The 19,931-nt window shown below is 34.4% G+C and overlaps 1 protein-coding gene across 3 annotated transcripts in view; it reads right to left on the bottom strand.

The window, feature by feature from the left end:
- LEW3 (UDP-Glycosyltransferase superfamily protein) overlaps nt 1-19,931 on the bottom strand; it is a 135,917-nt gene that overhangs the window by 69,881 nt on the left and 46,105 nt on the right. For all 3 annotated transcript variants that reach the window (XR_016356994.1, XM_089804530.1, XM_089804529.1), the window contains one exon: nt 6,351-6,537. Coding sequence is in view for 2 of the 3 variants with exons in the window: in XM_089804530.1 (XP_089660656.1) it covers nt 6,351-6,537 (187 nt within the window). In the remaining variant the exon portion in view is untranslated. The remainder of the gene's footprint in view (nt 1-6,350; nt 6,538-19,931) is intronic.

The raw sequence follows: 19,931 nt of genomic DNA on the forward strand, positions 1-19,931 counted from the left end.
AAAATTGGTATTTCCGAATTGCAAATGCAAAATAGATATAAGGGAGAAATAATCTGTGGACTAAGTCAAAAGGAACCAGTAGACCATAATATTAAGATGTTATAAAAACACAGGGAGTCTACTCAGATGTTATATCAAACTCATAACAGCTCAGCTAATGACATGATAAATAACGATTAGAAGGAAAAACCTTATGTCAGCTAACAACAATTAGTTGATGGCAGTAGCGACCTTGGTATCCGCTGCAATAAAATACTCATGGTGCCAGCAATTACTTCACACCACTGTTCAGTATAAAGGATCAAAGGCATGCCCTAAAGAAAAGACCAAGTGGGTGAAATGAATAACAACAATAATCAAAGGAATATCGTTAGTTATTACCTGAATACTATCAGTTAATTATTAACAATCGCAGATATTAGCGACCAGTCATAAAGGAATGCTTACCCAATAGTTGTGAAAAAGGTGTTGTAAAGAGACAAGCCTCTGAGTGTCAACTTCCGATTAGGTGAGATATAAAAGGTAGAACAAGATATAATTCGCAAACACCCATTGCCAGTAAAAGGAAAATACAAAAGGGAAGCAAGGAAATAGTCACATCTGCTATAAGTATCGTCTAAACACAAATATTAGAAATAAGTGTTGGTGTGATTAAATATTCCTGATTACACTTTACTTAAGTTTACTTGGGATAATGCATTTGCATATTAACTGTCATGTAGATACACAGGAGTTTGAATCTCATTTTTGCACATGGTGTTTGGGAAATCCGCTTGAGGTGGAGTCGATTGTAATCTCATACCTCTTTTGTGTTTGAAATCCACCTTTTTCTCTTATCACATTATCATCCTCTCATTGTTGCACATACTTTGTTGTACAATGGAGGATGATTCACATTTAGTGGACATGTGATTACACTTGTCTAGTTGATAGGTTATCTCATGCATATCTCCTAGTTATTGTGCATTGCCTATTTGAAAGGGCTATGGGGGTGCGTGTCTACTTCTAGGAACACAAACAGGTAGTAGAATATCATCACTTGTTGGAACACATCCATATATCCTGCTGGATCTACTACTGGTGCTTCCCCTGCTACTGCTTCTGATGTATTTACGCACGTCTATTTCGTATTCATCTGAATATTGTATTGATTTTGTATACATTATTATTTGATCAAATATTGAATCAATCATTTTGTCTATCTTTTTTGTGCTATCAATTGAGCTTCTACATCTTGGCATTTCATTCTTTGCCTTAGGCAGATTCTTACAATAAGTGTCCATTGATTACTATTGTTTGGGAATTTGTATATTAAAATCATAACGAGTAATTATACATATATATATGTAAGTAAACATAATGTTGGGTTTGTTGCAGTAGATTGCATTATATGTTCTGGCATCAATGTTTTGTCATTGATGTCAACACATTTCTTTTCTTGATAATATTGACAGTTTATTCTATGGTGAGATTGGCTTGGTGTGTCTTTTGTATTAATGATCAGATGGTGAGAAGTTACAGATGGATTCATGGATGTCTGTAGATAATCATTGTTGGATCGCAGAGGTTGATGTGAAAATTTGAGTGAGCTACAATGTGATGATCAGAAACTGGTTATTAGCCCTTTCTGGTTATTTTGGTGATGACAATGTTGCAGCATTTGGATCGGTGTGGATCGGTTATGCAAATTTCTTGTTGGTAACCTAGTGGTACGCTTAGGACTTAGATATGTGTTCTCAGATGGAATGGTTCATGATTTAAAGATGGGCAAGTTATTTTTCTTTGATGACAGAGATTGCTAAGTGATGTTCATGATGACTAGCGAGAGTTGTTCGTGGTTCTAAGATAGAGATGTTATTGTTTTGGGATTTCAGGATACGTCTTGTTATTTCTTATATAGTAACCTACTCTTGTTACTGGATTGCGTTGGGCCATGTGATTGGGTTCAAAAGGTTATATGAAGCATGTTGATGCATCCTAAACCCTAAACCCTAAACCCTTGGATGACTTGGTCAGTTGGCATGTTGCATTAGATTGTGAGCATGATCTACGGATTGTGGCATGTTGGAGATTATTTATTTGGGTCCTAGTTATGTCTTAATCAACATATTTTGGATAGCATTGGTTGAAGTAATGTATTATTGTGATTGAGGTCTTAATCTTGGCCGACCTAGTTTTGTATAAAAGGATGAAACCATTTTGTAGTGGCAATGATGGATGATGCAATGACTGTATGAGATGCAAAGGTGTGCAAGCATGTTATATTTGTAATTGAAAGAAAAGGTATGATTGGAATCTATTGAGATAGAATGTTGATGCACTTAATTTGAGTTGTATTGGCATATTAGAGAGACTATTAGTTAGTTAATAATTTAGAGGATTGTTGTCCATTTCAGGGGTTTTGCCCTTGTTGTAATCTCAGGGTTGTTGCCCTTTTTTGTATCTTTGAGCATTGAGCTCTAGGCAGTGAGTATGAATGCATGAGCATTCTCATTGTATCTTTAATAGGGTTTACGTGCTACTAGCTTATCTAGTGGGTTTGATCCCCACCATGGTTTTCCCCTAATAGGGTTTTCCGTGTTATGTTTTAATATTATTATACTCATACCTTCACTTATTTTATAGTGTATAATTTATTTGTATCACAGTGTTTATTAAAATATTTAGATGATTTAAGAATTATATTGGTTAACAATTATTAAATATTTGGTCTAATATATTTATATTATTTTATTTTATATTTAATCATTGGTCGCGAGGTTTTTCAATGAATATTTAGATAAAATGAAAATATAATTTAATCATACAAAATAATCTAAACATCACACTTACATACCTGCCATGAAATAATTAAATTGTACATGGGAAGTTATAAAGGGTTGTGATAATGTTTATATTATTTATTTTATTATTTTAGCACTTATTTATTTACTTTTATTGTTTAATAATTTATTAAACAATAGTTATAAATATTTAAAATTGACTTGAACTAGGATCTGAATTAATACCATAGGACACAAATTAGATCAACTTGAATAAACATCATCTAAACAATATAAAAAAAAATCAAACTAAATTGAACTAATCTATAATGACAAAGGCAATACATTAGCGCACTTGTCGAAAAAGGGGATCACAAATGTTAACCTATAGGGGTTGTAACAATTTTCATCTTTTGGCAATGGAAGAAAACTCTATCATTTTTTATGCACTCTAAGACTTTGAGCTTAGATGTAGATTAAATTGCTAAATTGTCAATTCGGGTTCGAGTTTGGGTTGGGGGATAGATTCATGTTCGGGTTCATGGGTTCAAGCAAAATCTTTTTTTCCCATGTGAGTTCGTGGGTGTATATAGATATATATATATAGAGAAACGTGCATAATTGTAAAACTAACTTACAAAGTCATTTCATAGTATGAATATATCAACGTTACTTGATCATTGATCAATACCAAATGTCAAAGATAAACATTAAATACTCACTCATTAATCTATGTTCATGATGGTAGAGAATAAAAAAAAGTTGGTTGTTTTATGTTTTTAAAGTCACTTTTTTGGCCCAACAAGCCACAAGTCCCTGCTGAGGACTATGGGTCTTCCCATGTCCACTTCCAGGCAGGGTCCATGTTAGGGAGTGTGGGTCCGCCCGGATCCTTGATCCCTATTGGGGATTGTAGGTCCACCCGGGTCCTCGCAAGGACCTAGATGGACCCACAGCCCCCAATAGGGACTCTGCCTGGAAGCGGACCCAGGCGGACCCACAATCCCCAACAGGGACCTTGCCCAGACCCGAAGCAGATCCGGTCTCGAATCCAAACCCAAACGAATCCGGATTCAAACCTGAGCTCTAGGGTCCAAACCTAGCTTCTTAGTTAAATTGCTTTCAATAAAAGAAGCAAGTTGTTTTGAGACTTTGTGCCAATGCAAACTATAGTTTGACAACATTTTCTTGAGTTGATTGCGAGTTTTGTGCTTTGTTCAAAAGGGATTTGAAATCAATCTTGCAAACTTTGAGCTGCATAATTTAGTTTTATGTTTGATCTTTGAAGACTTTGGGTTGCCTGTAAAACCTGAAATGAACATAGGACACACAAATAAGGAGGTAATTTGCAAACTTTGTGTTGCTTTTATTTTCACAGTATGTGCATGCACGGTGAAATGTGTGTTGCAGACCTTGAGTTGCGCATGTGTTTCACTGTTAATCTCAAAAAAATCTAAGGAGTCGTGGAAAGACTTTGAGCTTTTATGAGTTTCTTAGTTACATGAAATGCGGGTACGTTGAAGGTTATTCTTATGTATAATCTTCTATTTGTCAGAATTATCGCTCCAACATATGCTTTGTAAGTGACATAAAACTGTAATAGTAACATCTATTCGAAAATAAGAGAATAGGATGAATGTCCCGCCCTGATTTAGCTTAGTGTAAATAAGTAGTTAAGTGTTTCATTGATTCCAGTAGCAATAAGAGGGGGGAGCCTTCCTTGAGAAGTGGAGAGACTTTGTCTCACAAGTTGTGGCTCAAACCACTGTTTTGCAATTGACTCTTAAAAACTGTCAGTTGCAAAGTATCTACAATTTTCTAAGTTGTGGTGAAAGTGACTTATAAAATTGCCACCTAACATCATGAAAAGGCCAAGCATCTTCAAACATAAGGCTACTTTCAGAAGCTTAATTTTTTCCCACAGTTCAATGAGAATATGGCAATGAAATATTCCTTTTGCATCATCAAGATATCTGCAGAGCCAGTCATTTTCTAGGTTTCTTGTACCTAGAGTCAAATGTTTTATGACTTGGAAAAGCTCTATGAAATGGAAGAATAGGACCTTTTCCTTGACTAGCCATTGTTTGTTTTCCATCTCATTCATGAAGAATTTCATACTAACAAGATTTTTCATCCTTACGTAGCAAAGAATTTACCTGTTTTCTCGGAAAATTGGTCTTATGACAGTCCTTAGGGAATTTTATTTCAAGAATTTGAGCAAATTTAGATTTGATAGTACACTTTGGAGACAAGAGATCTGAGGTTTGAGTATGTACGTTAGGGGTCTGAATTCTGAAAGGACCATATAAGTGATATGGTAGGTAAGTAGTTACCATCTTATAATTGAAGTCATCCATCCATGTGTGATATAAAACCAAAGTAACAAAAATCAGAATCAGATTGGAATCAGCAAGGCCAAATTGAATCGCGAATCGACCATGAATCAGAATCAAATCGGCACATTTAAAAAATCCTTGAAATTTAGTGAATTACATATTTCATAAACGCTTCATCACTGATTCGATTCACCGATTCACAAAAAATTGTTTGGCTTGAATCAAATTGCCGAATTGTGTGAATCGGCACGATTCTCATTGCTATGTATAAAATAGAAGATTACCTTCTAAAGATCTTGTATGGAGATCATCTAAGAGATCATTTGGTAGAGGACACTCACTTTACTAGATATATGATTTACTTCAAAAATAAAGGCCATCATATATAAGGGAATCACACCCAATTTGTGACTAATTATAAAATGTGCATCCCAAGCTGGAGTCAAAGACCGCTAAAAAACACAACAGAATATGTACACAATGGTCCTCAGTTTGTAGCTCTGATTGAGCTCAAAGCCTCTTGAAAATCAATAATACAGACAATTTATGAAAATTCATGACCAACTAGCACTCACAAAGCAAATCTTACTTTTTACCTTCAAAATCTACAATATACTATTATCATGTAGTTTCCAGCTTTCTATCACTATTATTATGTAAAAGGTAAAAGTTGATTTTTATCACAGCCAAAGGAGCATCAATTTGGATGGAACCACCCACCTGAAGATGATAGTATTTTCCATTTATGGGATTATTGAACAAGGCATATAACACAACCTCTTTCCGGAGTTCAACATGTGAACTCCTCTAGCACAAACAACTTCACCATCGGACCTACTCAAGCTGTACATTTATGCAATGAATGACAACCACAAATAGGGCTCTGAATGGCATAACTTTCCTTTTTCAGGACTTGCAATATCCCCACATAAATATATTAGCAACCTCTACACATTACACACCATGTTTACAAAGTCACAATCAGGTCCATCCCATATAAAGTGGTATAAGGCATAAAAAGGCCATCCATTATAATGGAACTTTTATCTGTTCTCACCACTAATCCAAAAGGTTTGCCCTTGACATTTTAGCTGGACAAAATAAGGCAAGGTACAAATAGCTACATATACAAGAATAAAGCAACTATGACCTACGAAAACTTGCATGGTACTGGTCCAGCAGAATAGTTTTCACAGAACTTTGAATTAGTTAATCAGTTTAACATGAAATGAAGGACAAGGGCTAGCCTTACCTGAAGCGACTCTGTATTGCAGGGAGGGTAGACTCTTCTAATTTGTTGATGTATCTTCCATAACACTTCAATATGAGATTGTGTCCATGATGAGTTTACCATCACCAAGTTTGAATATAAACCCACCCATCCATACATCCAAGCCATTAGCTTGTAGTATACTGCCTTACCCACTGATAGCCAATAGCTGCAATAAGCAAGAAAGATTTTCTAATTAGTTGTCTAAAATAAAATATGATTTCTCTTTAAGTAGACAGATCCTTATGTCACTATCAATAGATAGCACTAATGGGTCAAAAAGTAAAAAATCATCACCTTGAAGCTTATTCATTTATTCATTTTAATCTTCTGTATCTCTTCTCTACAAGGTTACTGAAATTATATAAAATAACAGACATTATTCCTATTACTAAAAGAAGTGAACATGACTCATATAGATATCTTAAATACATCTAGGTAGAAGACATACCAATCTCGAGGTGCCTACATTTAATTTATGACATAAGTTAGATAGGCATCTTCACCCTGATATCTTAGTGTACAGTATTTTTAAATGTGTCTAACAATTTGTTTTATTTTTCTATATTAAAGTTAAATGTTAATATTTGAACTACTGTAAATACTCAAACAAGTAAATAGATGAAGAAAAGATATAAAGCTAATTTTTGAACTATTCTATATACTAGATACATACATGGACATATAAATTTTAATATTTATTTAAGAATAAACTACTTCTTAGTAATACACTTGTTTTAATTTTTGAATGTAACTTTATTTTACTTTTCCATTAGCCACTTATGTCAGTAATTTGTTTGTTTTGTTTTTATTTTTTACCGGATGCAATAGGAGTGCTGCTTCGTTTTTATTCCTCAAAGATTCATCCATGGTTTAGAAATTTATAATCCATTATCTTACGTCACCCACTATTTCTGATAGCTCCAGTGAGATTCCTTATTGCTTATTGCTTTAGCATCAATTTCAACGAATGGTACTCCCATTTAATATATATGAGTAATTGTCGGTATTAATATATACCTATGTTACCCCAGATTTGCAAGATGAGGGGATGGGGGGTTCGGGGAAGCTGGTTTCCAGGACAGATTTTTCCTTGCAGTAGGGGACGACAGTGAGAACAGCTATATAAAAAACAGAGAAAATTTTTAATATATAAGGAAATTTTAAATAATCATATAAAATCATGGATAAAGCATGCTCATATAGATTATAGAACCTTAACATATAATGTTTGTGTTAAATAATTCGATTTTGGAGTTCACGTGAGAGTGAAAATCAAATAAATTATAAAAAATTGAACATTAATTTTATGGGACAGCCAAGTGAAAGGTTTCTGGAAGTTTCTGAGTTTCCCAGACGTCCCAAAAAGGGGGACAGAACAAATTTTATGAGGAACACGTCCCTGGGTAACACTGACATATAAATTAAATGATAAATCTTGTATGTCTTCATAATTAAAGAATAAATCTAGTGTCCAAAAGAATTTTGTTCATTTTAGTAACATGGTTATGACATCTGATGCTTCACACCCCACACCCCAGCTAGCACTGTAGGTTATGCCTCTTGGCATAAATTGCAAAGAAAAATCATGACACATAGGTGACCTACTTTAGCTTAAAGATGCACGCATTATGGTCTTCTTCAAAGAGGTGTTCTGTCTTATAATCAAAATCTTAATTTAGAACCCTCACCCCTGTTGAATATTATAGCTATGATAGAAATCAGTTCACCTATGATGGTTGTCCTTAATTCTAATTCAGTCAAGTTACCTCTTCAATTTTGCTGTGCTACTGTGAGAATTCTTTGTTGTATAATGATTTCCTGGTTATGTTCGTCGTCTCTGGTGACTATCATTTTATATGATTGCCCTGCAACCTCCTTTGTTCGTGTTTGAGCTCCTTTGCTTGAAGACGGCTTCCATTACATATGTTTGTGCCTTTACTTATCATACATGCATAACTTATGATTTCAAGATTATGTCTGGTGATTTAAACCACCAATTTTAATATTTGGACTCCTAGGTGGCCATTTTGTGGTATTGAGTATTCAGCCCGAAAGATGTGGTGAGTTTTAGTTTTCTTATTGATGACCTGACATTCACATGGTCTATCTCAACATTTTCAACAATCTTTCTTATGATCTGTTGGCATTCATTTAGTTTCTGAAAGCGTTGATTAATATGTGTGTAACAGCAGACATTCGGTTTTTATATTCACCTCTGAGGAGGTGATTAATGTAATGTCTATTCTATTGTATCGTTACTGGCAGAGATCAGAAAGAAGCATTTTTTGGCAATCTTATTGCATGGTATGCAAAGATAATTCTATTGGAGTTGTCGTTGAGTTGAGTGATTAAAAATCATTCCAGTTTTTATTATCGTGATTTTTGTTGAGACTAATATAAGTGTATCATGCTTACATTCTGAGCACTGTGAATGTTGTTATTTGGTCTATGCTTCATGTATGTACATCAATAATGTGTTTTGTGCTTGACATATTGTGAGTTGATATTGCATTATTCTGTTTTATGAACTTTGATCTGCTTCAGATCACTGAGCTTTTGAAGACATTGAAAGAAGCAGAGTTCTTATAATCTTGTTTTGAGAAACTTTATTAAGTATCTATTTCTGGTGAGTTGGGTAGTTTCCCTCGGTAAGGAGGGGTTTTCCTAGGATATATTCATTTGTGTTTTGTGTTGTTGCAAATTTATTTTTGTATATTCAATATTGTTAAATTTCTGGTTCAAATTTAACATGATATCAGAGCAGGTCTAAAGGAATTCGATCTAGAACTAGAAGAATTCTACATTTGTGTTCTCTTTTGTTTCTCTTTCAATTGGTCATTCTCAGTATGTGAAAATGGTAAATGGTTTAAAAGTTCAACATAGGTTAGATGGCTCTTCAAATTTTGCTTCATGGAATCCCAAGCTCCTGGTTGCTTTTGAAGAGAATGACATTTTAGATTATATCAGTTCTGATGTTGCAAAGCCATCTTATGATGCTGAAAAAATTTAGTGGAAGAAGAACAAGATTATGAATAAAAAGACTATGATTGATTCAGTCAAGGATCATTTGATTCTTGTTAATTCAAAATTGGAATCAGCCAAGGACATGTTCAAGACTCTCAAGGATTTGTATGAGATTAATAATAGCAGTAGAGTACTTGCACTGAGACATCACCTACAGCATGTAAAGATGGCAAGCGGTGAATCTGTAGTTTCATACTGTGTGAAAATCACAGAGTTGAAGGATCAACTTAGTGCAAATGGTGAAAGATTTTCAGATAAAGATCTAGTTATGCTTACTATGAATGGACTTCCCCATTCTTGGGAATCCTTCATTCAAGGTGTTAGTGGAAGAGATGAGCTTCCAAAATTTGACATATTAATGGCAGATTGTATTCAAGAAGAGTGTAGATTGAAAGCAAGAGGAAATGGTCAAATATTTCATCATGAAGATAAATGAGTACTTGCAGCTCATACTTCCAAAGAAAAAGGGAAGAAAGGGAACTTTAAAAGGTCTAGGTCTAGAGACAAGAGCTTTGAGTCAGCCCCTGACTTCAAGAAAATGAAGAGAGACCTCTCTCAAGTTCAATGTTCCAGGTGTGATAAATATGGTCATTTTGCAAGAGATTGCACCACGAGACCAAAGCCTCATGTTTTTGTTGCTATTGAAAAGGTTGAGAATTCTTCTCCTCAAAGAGTCTAGTGATAATTCTGAAGATTTCCTATTCATCTTTGCACTTTCCAGCAATGTTCCCACAAATAGCGATACATGGCTGATTGAAAATGGTGTGTCACGACACATTACTGGGTTCAAAGAACACCTATTTCATTTGAAGGAAAAAGATTCACATTTACAAGTCATTATAATTTATTGATGATCATACAAGTTACTCAGTGAAAGGTGTTAGATCTACATCTTTCGAATTGGATTCTGGTATTCCACTGCACTTAAGTGATGTATTATTTGTACCTGGCATAAAATGAAATCTGATTTCTATATCAGCTTTGAAAAACAAAGATTATCAAGTTGCCTTTGCTGATGGTAAAGTCTTGGCATGGAAAAAGAATTCTGATTTTCAATCAGCTCATGGAATTGGGGTATGTCGTGATTGCCTCCACAAGCTTACAGCTCATCCTATCTAGGCACTTTCTTGTGATACTTCAGATTCAAATGAACTATGGCACAAGAGGTTTGGACATTTAAATTTCAGAACTATAGTTGGTCTTCCAAAGCTGAACCAGTATAATGAAGACGTTAGCAAGGGATACGCTCTAGGTAAGAATATTAACAGCACTTTTCATAATAGTAAATATAGAGTCAAAGATATACTAGAATTAATTCATTCAGATTTATGTGGTCCTATGTTTGTTGCATCTCTTAGTGGTTTTTGGTCATATATTACATTCATCGATGATTTCTCGTTAAGTGTTGGATCCATTTTCTTAAGGAATCTGATGAGGTGCTGTCATGTTTTAAAGAATTAAAAGCATTGATTGAAAATTTATCGAACAAAAGGATTAAGATCTTAAGGTCTGATAATGGAAAAGAATATGCATCTGACATTTTTCATAAATATCGTGTTAATACTGTGTTAAGTTTTAGGATCTCTGATAAAGTATGTACTTATATTTGTTATACTACCTTAGTGTATGTATTATAAATTCTGAGTCTTCAACTTAAATAATACACTGTTATTTCTGTTGTAGCAGAAAATATTATTTAATGATATTTGATTAGCTGTCACCTTGTAATCTGAAGAACTTGCTGCAATAGTAATAACTTGAATTGCACTCTGATTTAATTGCTTGATCGCTGAAGACAGAATATGCCGTGGATTGATATCTGTCCAGCGATCTCACTAGTCATATATATAGACACTTACGAAGGAGCATGCCCCCGTAGGGACATGACTCTACGTGGCCACGTAGGGTCATGTCCCTACGTGGACATGCCTTCATGAAATTTTACTTAAACCTTGTTAGTCTAAACAGCCCGATACTTGATGATCGACTTCTTTCAAGATATATATATATATATAGCAGTCTGAAATATATACATTGACCCTTAATCAGTACAAGGAGGAACAAGGTTTATAAGAACGTGTGTGTGTGTGTGTGTGTGTGTGTGTGAGAATCACAAAATAAATATATGGTGTACTTCACTTCTACTGAAGCTACACTTTAACAATGTGTTCCCTATAATCCTCAACAAAACAGTGTAGCTGAAAGAAACAATGGGACAATTGTTGAGGTAGAAAAGGCAATCATTCATGATCAAAGCCTTCAAACATTTCTATGGGTAAAACCTTGCAGAATAGCAGTTCAAATTCAGAATCATAGTCCTCATCAGATTCTTGACAACATGACACCGGAAGAATCATTTTCAGGTATTAAACCAGACATCAGTTACTTCAGAATTTTAGGATGCTCGGTTTATATTCACTTTCCAAAAGAGAAAAGAAAAAATTGGAACTTTCGGGATAGAAAGGTACCTTTGTTGGTTATAGTGATTCTTCAAAAGCATACAGGGTATATATTCCAAGACAAAAAAAGTCGAAATCGGAAGGGATGTTGCATTTGATGAAGATGTAGCTTGCAGGTTATCCAAATAGTCTAACATTGAAAATGATGAAGAAGATTTTGAGCATCCTCAACCTTTAGTCATGACTGATCCGGATCCACCTATAGAGCTTCAGAGGGAGAATGCAGATTCAGATGATCTTGTTGATCCAATTAATCCAGTTGATTCTAGGCACTTCAACAGGTCCCAGTATTACTCCAGCCAATAAGAAAGACCTGTATGGGCTAGAAACATTATAGAAGAAGCTGAAAATTATGCATCCCCCTCGTGATACTTTCAGAGAAAGTAAAAGGCCTCAAAAGTTTGTCGGTTATGTTGTATTAATGAGTCACATAATTGCATCTGAAACTTCCGGAGTTGAATAAGCTTCAAATCAGCTAATGTGGAAGGATACAATGATGGAAGAGTATCACCCTATCCTTAGAAATGTTGTATGGGATATAGTACTGAGACCAAACGGTAATGTTGTGGTTTCTTATAAATGATTATTTAACATTAAACATGTAGTTGATTGTAGTATAGAGAAATATAAGCCCAAATTTGTAGCTATCAGTTTCTCACGAAAACAAGGTATAGATTATGGAGAAACCTTTGCTCCTGTAGCACGTTATACTTCCATCAGGACAATCATTGCTCTTGCAACTGTGTAAAAACAACATCCTTATATGGAGTAATTTAAGAAGTTTACGTTGAGCAGCCGGGAGGGTTTGTAATTCGTGACAGAGAGTCACATGTGTGCAAGCCGAAAACGCTATATGTGGCCTTACGCAAGCCCCTTGTGCTTGGTATCACAGAATTGATAACTATCTTCTAAGTTTGGGCTTTCAAAAGAAGAATGCAGATCCGAATTTGTAATTTAAGGTAGATGATGATAAAATGTTGATCCTTATGCTTTATGTTGATAATTTGTGCCTAACTGATAATGATGATCTTATTGTTAAATGTAAGAATGAGTTTACTTCAGATTCTCTCCAGCAACCCTCAAAGTCTGGTTTAATTCTGTACAAAGTCTGCTCCTCGTCAAATTCTCCCCTAATTCTCTTGCAGAGCAACGAATTTAGTGCAAATTCTGTCAGAGGAACCAGGGCAGAATTTGCAGTGAGTTTTGAAGTATTTGCTGCCCAGCCGCCAAACCTGGGCTGAATTTGTTTTTAAAACATTTTTTAGGCTTTTTTTAAGTGTTTTTTTGCCTAATTTGGACTATTCAATCCTCCCAACCCTAAAGTCACCACTAAAAGACCAAAAGAAATGGTTTTTACGTCAGTTATGCATTTGTTAATGAAAATGAAAACTTGCTTACAGAGGAAATCCAAATTGACAATAGGAGACATCCAAATCAACGATTATAAGGAATGTCTTTAAAACAGATATAATATCTTTGAATCCAGGGCTTAAAATTTGAATCTCAACTTTTGATCTAGCCTGGTTAGATATCCTCTAATCAATACAAAATAAAAATTCAGATAACTTCAATTATCTTTTGACAATTCCTTTCAATCGCAAACTGTCCCCTTGATATGGAAATATGTTACATGCACGTTATGAAGCAAGTCTATCATGCTGTATGTATGTCTAGCTGATGCAATTAAATATCCTATTGAGCTAAAACATAGATATGGTGGTGTATTTTGCTATGTTGCTTTACTATTAGCATAGTGATGTATGGACTTATTTGTTCTTGCATATATATACACACATACATATTTTAAAAAACATATTTTTTGTATGGACAAACCCAAAACGAATCCGAATCCAACCCTAAAAAAAGTGGACAAGTTTCAAACCGAAATCTCGAACGGCAACTTAGACTTAAATGCACGCATGTCTGATTTGTTTTAAATTTTTACTCCAAGCAATAATGTTGACTATTTCCAATTATATAATTTTGTATGCATGTCTGAACTGTTAGTGCAATATGATGTGACACGCACACATGTTCACTTTAAGTAGCTTCAAACTAGACCCTACTAGTGTATCAAGAATGCAAAAGGAATCAATAGAACAATCCCAAGAACAGAAACATGAAAAGATAATGAATATAGTAATTTGCATTTGTGTTGCAGCATTTCCAAGATGGGACCACATAGAATCTATTCTATAAATAAAATTCACAAAGAAGACAAATATAATGACATTGGAATTAAAAGATATGTGCCATACATAGAGCAAGCCAGCTAATGCCAATGATCATTCAGTGAGTATTCATTCACAAAAGTTTTTGCTTTTTTTTTGAAAAATTTGTGTTTGTTTTTCTCAAGCATTAGAGTGTTTGATGATTTTCTCCTCAAAATCACGGTTTCAGTTTCAGAAGTTGAACTTGATGTCTTTGGCTACGGGGAGGAATAGTTTTGTGTTCCAACATCAAGTTGGAAGGATTTTGATTATCTTGGTGAATTCCAAAAGTTTTGCAGATTCAAGGAGGGTCTCATCAGCAGGGCTCATTTTGCAGAGCGTTCTATACATTCATGACCAGAAGGGGGCATCCTTCTAACCATTTGTGACCAAAAGACCTGCAAATTGTTTTTAGGGCAGTTAGAATGATGACCATGAAAAGAGGGTATTGAAACATTGTAATGTTGCTGTAATGGTCATTGTAGTTTATTTGGGTAGTTTCTATTTCTGAATTCTATTTATGTTTGTTTCTTTTAGAAACATTGTAATTTAATTGACTATATATTGTAAACTTTGATCTTATTATTGAATTTACAATTGCCATTACATGGATCAGTTATTTTATTATTGCGTTCTACCAAGACTTCCTTCTTAGTTGCTGATGTTATTTATGTATCTTCATTCGTAAACACAGCATCTAATCAATCGAGACCAATGTTTGAGTTCTTAGAGATTTAAACAAACTGAATCTCTTATTGACCTCAATGCTACCATTGTTGCCTGAATAGACTGGCAAATGAAGAAATCAGTCTTCAATCTAAAATAAGAGAATAAACGAAGGAAAATCTCTTTCAAAAAGCATGTGCTATACTATAAAATTTAAGGCGTACAAATTTCAGAAACAAAACAGGTTGAACATGCATTTTTTTTAATCCAATAAATACCGGTGTAACACGGGGACTCACACCCCCCTCCCAGACCTCAAAGTACCTGTCCCCGAGACATCCCCGCACCGGGTACTTGAGTACCCAAGTACCCCCACCTCTGTCATTCCACAACCATGCCCCTGCTGGCATGGGTGCTTGAATTTCTATTTGAGTTTTGAGTTTTGGATGTTACTATTGGGTATGAAATATGTTACTATGTTGAATGTTCAATGGTTCTAGTTCATGTTGCAAATTTGCTATATTCAAGTATTTTAACTTGGTATGTTTTACTAGAAGATCATTTCATAACTAGCATTTCAAGTTCTAAATGTAAACTATACAACACCCCTCCCTTCTCTGTCCTCCCCTTCCCGCCATACCCCAGCCGTCCCCCCGTCGTCCCAAAAATGAGGCCTATTTTCCCCCCATCTTGGAAACTCGTCTCATCGTCTCGATGTACCCCAGTACTAATGGTACACTGATAAATATTGAATTTGTACAAGAAAATATATTAATGGAATTATTTGTTACTAATGGGACTACTGCCATATATGTAATCCAAAACAAATAAACTTTGAATAGTGAATACAAGTAAAAAATTGGCTCACGACAGAATAACAGATCTGACAACTTCTCTTTGGGATTGTTGAAATATGGTAGCTTTAATCAGATATAGAAATGATCATCAATTTGATAATATGTTTAATGTCATTTGATTTCCACAATCCATTAGTAATACATCAAAGATTTTCTGGAACTTGATTGTGTCAAAAAAATTTAGCATCAACGTTTCGGATCACACACAGTGATCCATCATCAGGATGAGGAGTGCAAGAGAATAGAGAAATAAAGTCACTGATGATGGATCACTGTGTGTGATCCGAAACGTTGATGCTAATAAAATTTGACACAATCAAGTTCCAGAAAATCTTTGATCTATTGATAATGTGTTTGTGTATATATGTCAGTATGTACTGACATATGTATACACACATATATTTAATTGTACATATATTCATGTCATCATTTGCAATAAATTCTGAAAAAAGATGATTGCTAATATAATTGATCAAAATCTACTATATTCTAAGTGTACTATCGATCTGCATTTAGAAGTTATTACTTGCAGATTATTGGCATTTCATGTTTCATATAGGATCCCGATTGAGCATTATTATTGGTGATCATTTTCAGATTGGATATTATTTATTTGTGCAAGAAAAATACAGATCTAACTTTGTAAACATTTATGTTTATTAACTAACCCCAATCAGAGATTGGGTATCTAGTTAAGATGAAAAGGCGCAATTCATGAGACATCTCATGAACGCACATGCCTCCACTTTGTGGGGGTGTGTCCACTCATGGGATGTGTCTCTTCCATGTATACTTAATGCAGATCTGATCCACAAAAGGATATATTGAAATCAATAAATACTCTGCTCTTGTAGATCGAATACCATTAAAGGAAAATTCTAACTTGTGAATTCATGACCAGCATTTGTAAATATTGATTGAATCACCTTCGTTTTATCAAGTTCAATATTCTGATTATGATCTGCAAGAAAGTACAGTGATTGTGAGAATCATATTCTGAAAATAGAAAAGACGAGATCAAATCTGAAAGAAACTTAATCATATTTTAACCTGGTATCAGAGCCTTGTTAAGGAAGATCCAATTAAATTTAAGATGTCAGATTACTTTAAACCATATTCTCTCCTGAAATCGCAATCACATTAGATTCTTCATAATGTCGAGTGCAATCAGATTTGAGGATTGTCTTGAAGGTACAAACAACTTTACATTGTGGAAATTTCGAATCATGATGCTACTAAAAGAAAATAAGTGAGAGAAAACAAGATAGAACCAGATAATGATTCAGAGAAAACTCAAGGGATTTAGAACAATGAGAGAGCTATGAAACTTATAGTAGATGCAGTTAGGGACCATATAGTACCTATATTGTCAAAACATGAGACTACATACCTAATGTTTAAATCCCTTGAAAGAACTTTTGAAATAAACAACACTAGTAGGACCCTTTCTCTAAAGAGGCAGCTTAATCCATGTAAAAATGAACAAGGGAGAATCTATCAATGCATATTTCATGAGAATTATTGAACTAAGATATCAACTGTCAACAATTGGATATCAAATTGATAGCAAGGAGTTAACACTAATAGCTCTAGGTGGCCTACCAAACTCGTGAGAGTCATTTGTTCAAGGAATAAGAGCAAGATCAAAAATCCCTAAATTTGATAGGCTAAGAATAGATTGCTTACAAAAAGAAGTAAATTGATGGCAAAAGGAAACAAGTAGAAACTCATAGATGAGGATTTTCGTGTATTAACCACAAATTCTCATAAGAAAGGTTAGATGAAAAACTTCAAGAAAAATAAGAATTCTTATGGGAAGGGATCATCCAAGAAGTGGAAAGACATCTCCCAAACACAATGCTTCAAATGTGATTAGTATGGACACTATGCAATCAAGTACCCTTATAGAACAAAACAAAAGGCATCCTTTGCTAAAGTTGAAAAGACAAATATAGAACATGATTCTGAGAAATTTGTCTTATACTAAGCATTATCAAACCAAATATCGAACAAATTCAATACTTGGGTTATTGTAGTGGTTCATCAAGACACATCACAAAATTTAGAGAACACCTAGATACTATGATAGAAGAAACTAAAGAAGAAGTAACTATTGGGGATGATTTTGTACATCCAATAAAAGGGATTGAAACTTGCACCATAAATTTGAAGTTTGGCATCTCACTACAACTCACTAGAGGATTGTTTGTACCACGAATAAAGAGGAACCTAATATCTATTTCTACTCTTGAAGACAATGGATATAGGGTTACCTTTATGGATGGAAAAGTTTTGGCATGGCCAAGGAACTCCACCATAAAGAAAGCACAAACTATAGATATAAGACAAGGATATCTCTACATACTGTGTGCAGATATTAATCAAGCCCTTATCCATGAGACCTCTAACTCAAATAAAATTTGGCATCGAAGATTAGGACGTTCATTTTCCTACCCTACCTTCAGTAGAAAAATTGGTAATAGGATTGCCCAAACTAAAACAAATTCATGAAGGAGCATGCAAAGGGTGTGCCCTAGGGAAGAATACAAAGGGGATCTTCCAAAATAGTTTTGAGTAAAACCAAACATGTATTAAAATTAGTCTACTCTGACTTATGTGGACCCATCTTTGTATCCTCCATGGGAGGATTCTTATATTATGTAATATTTGTAGATACCTTTTCTAGAAAAATCTCAATATATTTTCTTAAGTGTAAAGAGTCGAAAGAAACCCTTAAAAGGTTTAAGAAGTTCAAAGCTCTTACCAAAAATTCTTCTGATAAGAAAAGCAAAATACTGAAAAACAGTTAAAGGGACATAATACACCTCAGAATTTTTTAAAGAATTTTGTGTAAATGTTGGGATTAAGTTGGAGTTTACTGTACCCTACAATCCACAACAAAATGGTCTAGCTGAAAGGAAAAATATAACTATTATAGAAGTTTCTAAAGCAATGTTGTACGACCAAAACATAGAAACTTCATTTTGGGTAGAAGCCTCTAGGATAGTTGTCTACATTCAAAATAGATGTCCCCACTCAAATCTAGATAAAAAAACTCTTGAAGAAGCATTTACTAATGTAAATTCTAACATAAGTCACTTAAGGATCTTTGGTTCCCTTTTTTACAAGAAAAGAGATCTAAATTAGAACCTACTAGAAAGAAAAGGATATGTGTGGACTATAGTGAAACCTCAAATGCTTAGAAAATATACATACCTGGATAGAAACAAATTGAACTAAGTAGAGATGTCATCTTTGAGGAAGACATTGCTTTCAAAAGAACAAAGAGTTCTGATGAGAAAGAAATTCAAGATTCTCCTAAAGTCGTGGAGGAGGATCCTGCTCCTGAGATTTAGAGTAAGTATATTGAAGAAACCATAAGTGAAAACCAAATTGCTCCAAAAGAGAATCCTAATAACAATAACAAAAAGAGACCACTTTGTGCTAGAAAGATGATTAAGGAAGCTGAGAATTATGCAGCACCCAAAGGAACCTTTAGAGAAAGTAAGAGACCCAACATATTCTCAAGCTATGTTGCCTTAATGAGTGAGGTCATTAGTTCAAAACAAACTAGTGTTACAGAAGCTCTCAAGCATCAACTATGGAAAGATGCTATGACAAAAGAGTATCAATCCATTTTGAAAAAAAATGATGTATGGGTACCTAGACCAAAGGATAAATTTGTTGTCTCTTCCAAATGGCCCTTCAATATCAAACATATTGCAGAGGGCAGTATACAGAAACACAGAGCAAGTTTTGTTGCCAGAGGGTTATCACAAAAGGAAGGTATTGATTATAAAGAGACATTTGCACTTGCTGCCCGGTACACCTCTATTAGAGTAGTAATAGCTATAGCACAAGCTAAAGGTTAGAAGATCCATCAAATGGATGTGAAAACTACATTCTTGAATAAGACCATTGAAGAAGAGTCTATTTAGAGCAACCTAAAGGCTTTGTGATACATAATGTAGACTCACATGTATGCAAATTGAAGAAAACCCTATATGGAATTAAACATGCCCCCAAAGCCCAGTATGAAAGGATCGATAGCTATCTTATGGGACTAAGATTTTCCACGAATGATGTAAATCCAAATCTCTATTTTAAGGTAGCTAAGGACCTGTTTGTTTCATGGAATTAGCAAAACTGAGTTTTGATTCAAAACCTGGTTTTGTCAAAACCATGTTTTGAATTTCAAAATCAGGTTTTGAAAAAAAGATTTGTCCTATTTGTTTATCCCGAAAGATGAGTGGGAAGATACATCTTCAGCGTTTGGTTCGTAAAATTGGAATTGAAATTTTAAAATATTATTTGGATCTGCAAACAGAGCAATGCCAAGAGCTT

The sequence above is a fragment of the Cupressus sempervirens genome, chromosome 10 (assembly GCF_028749045.1).
Source record: "Cupressus sempervirens isolate cs-2001-9-10 chromosome 10, ASM2874904v1, whole genome shotgun sequence".
Classification (NCBI taxonomy): Eukaryota; Viridiplantae; Streptophyta; class Pinopsida; order Cupressales; family Cupressaceae; genus Cupressus; species Cupressus sempervirens.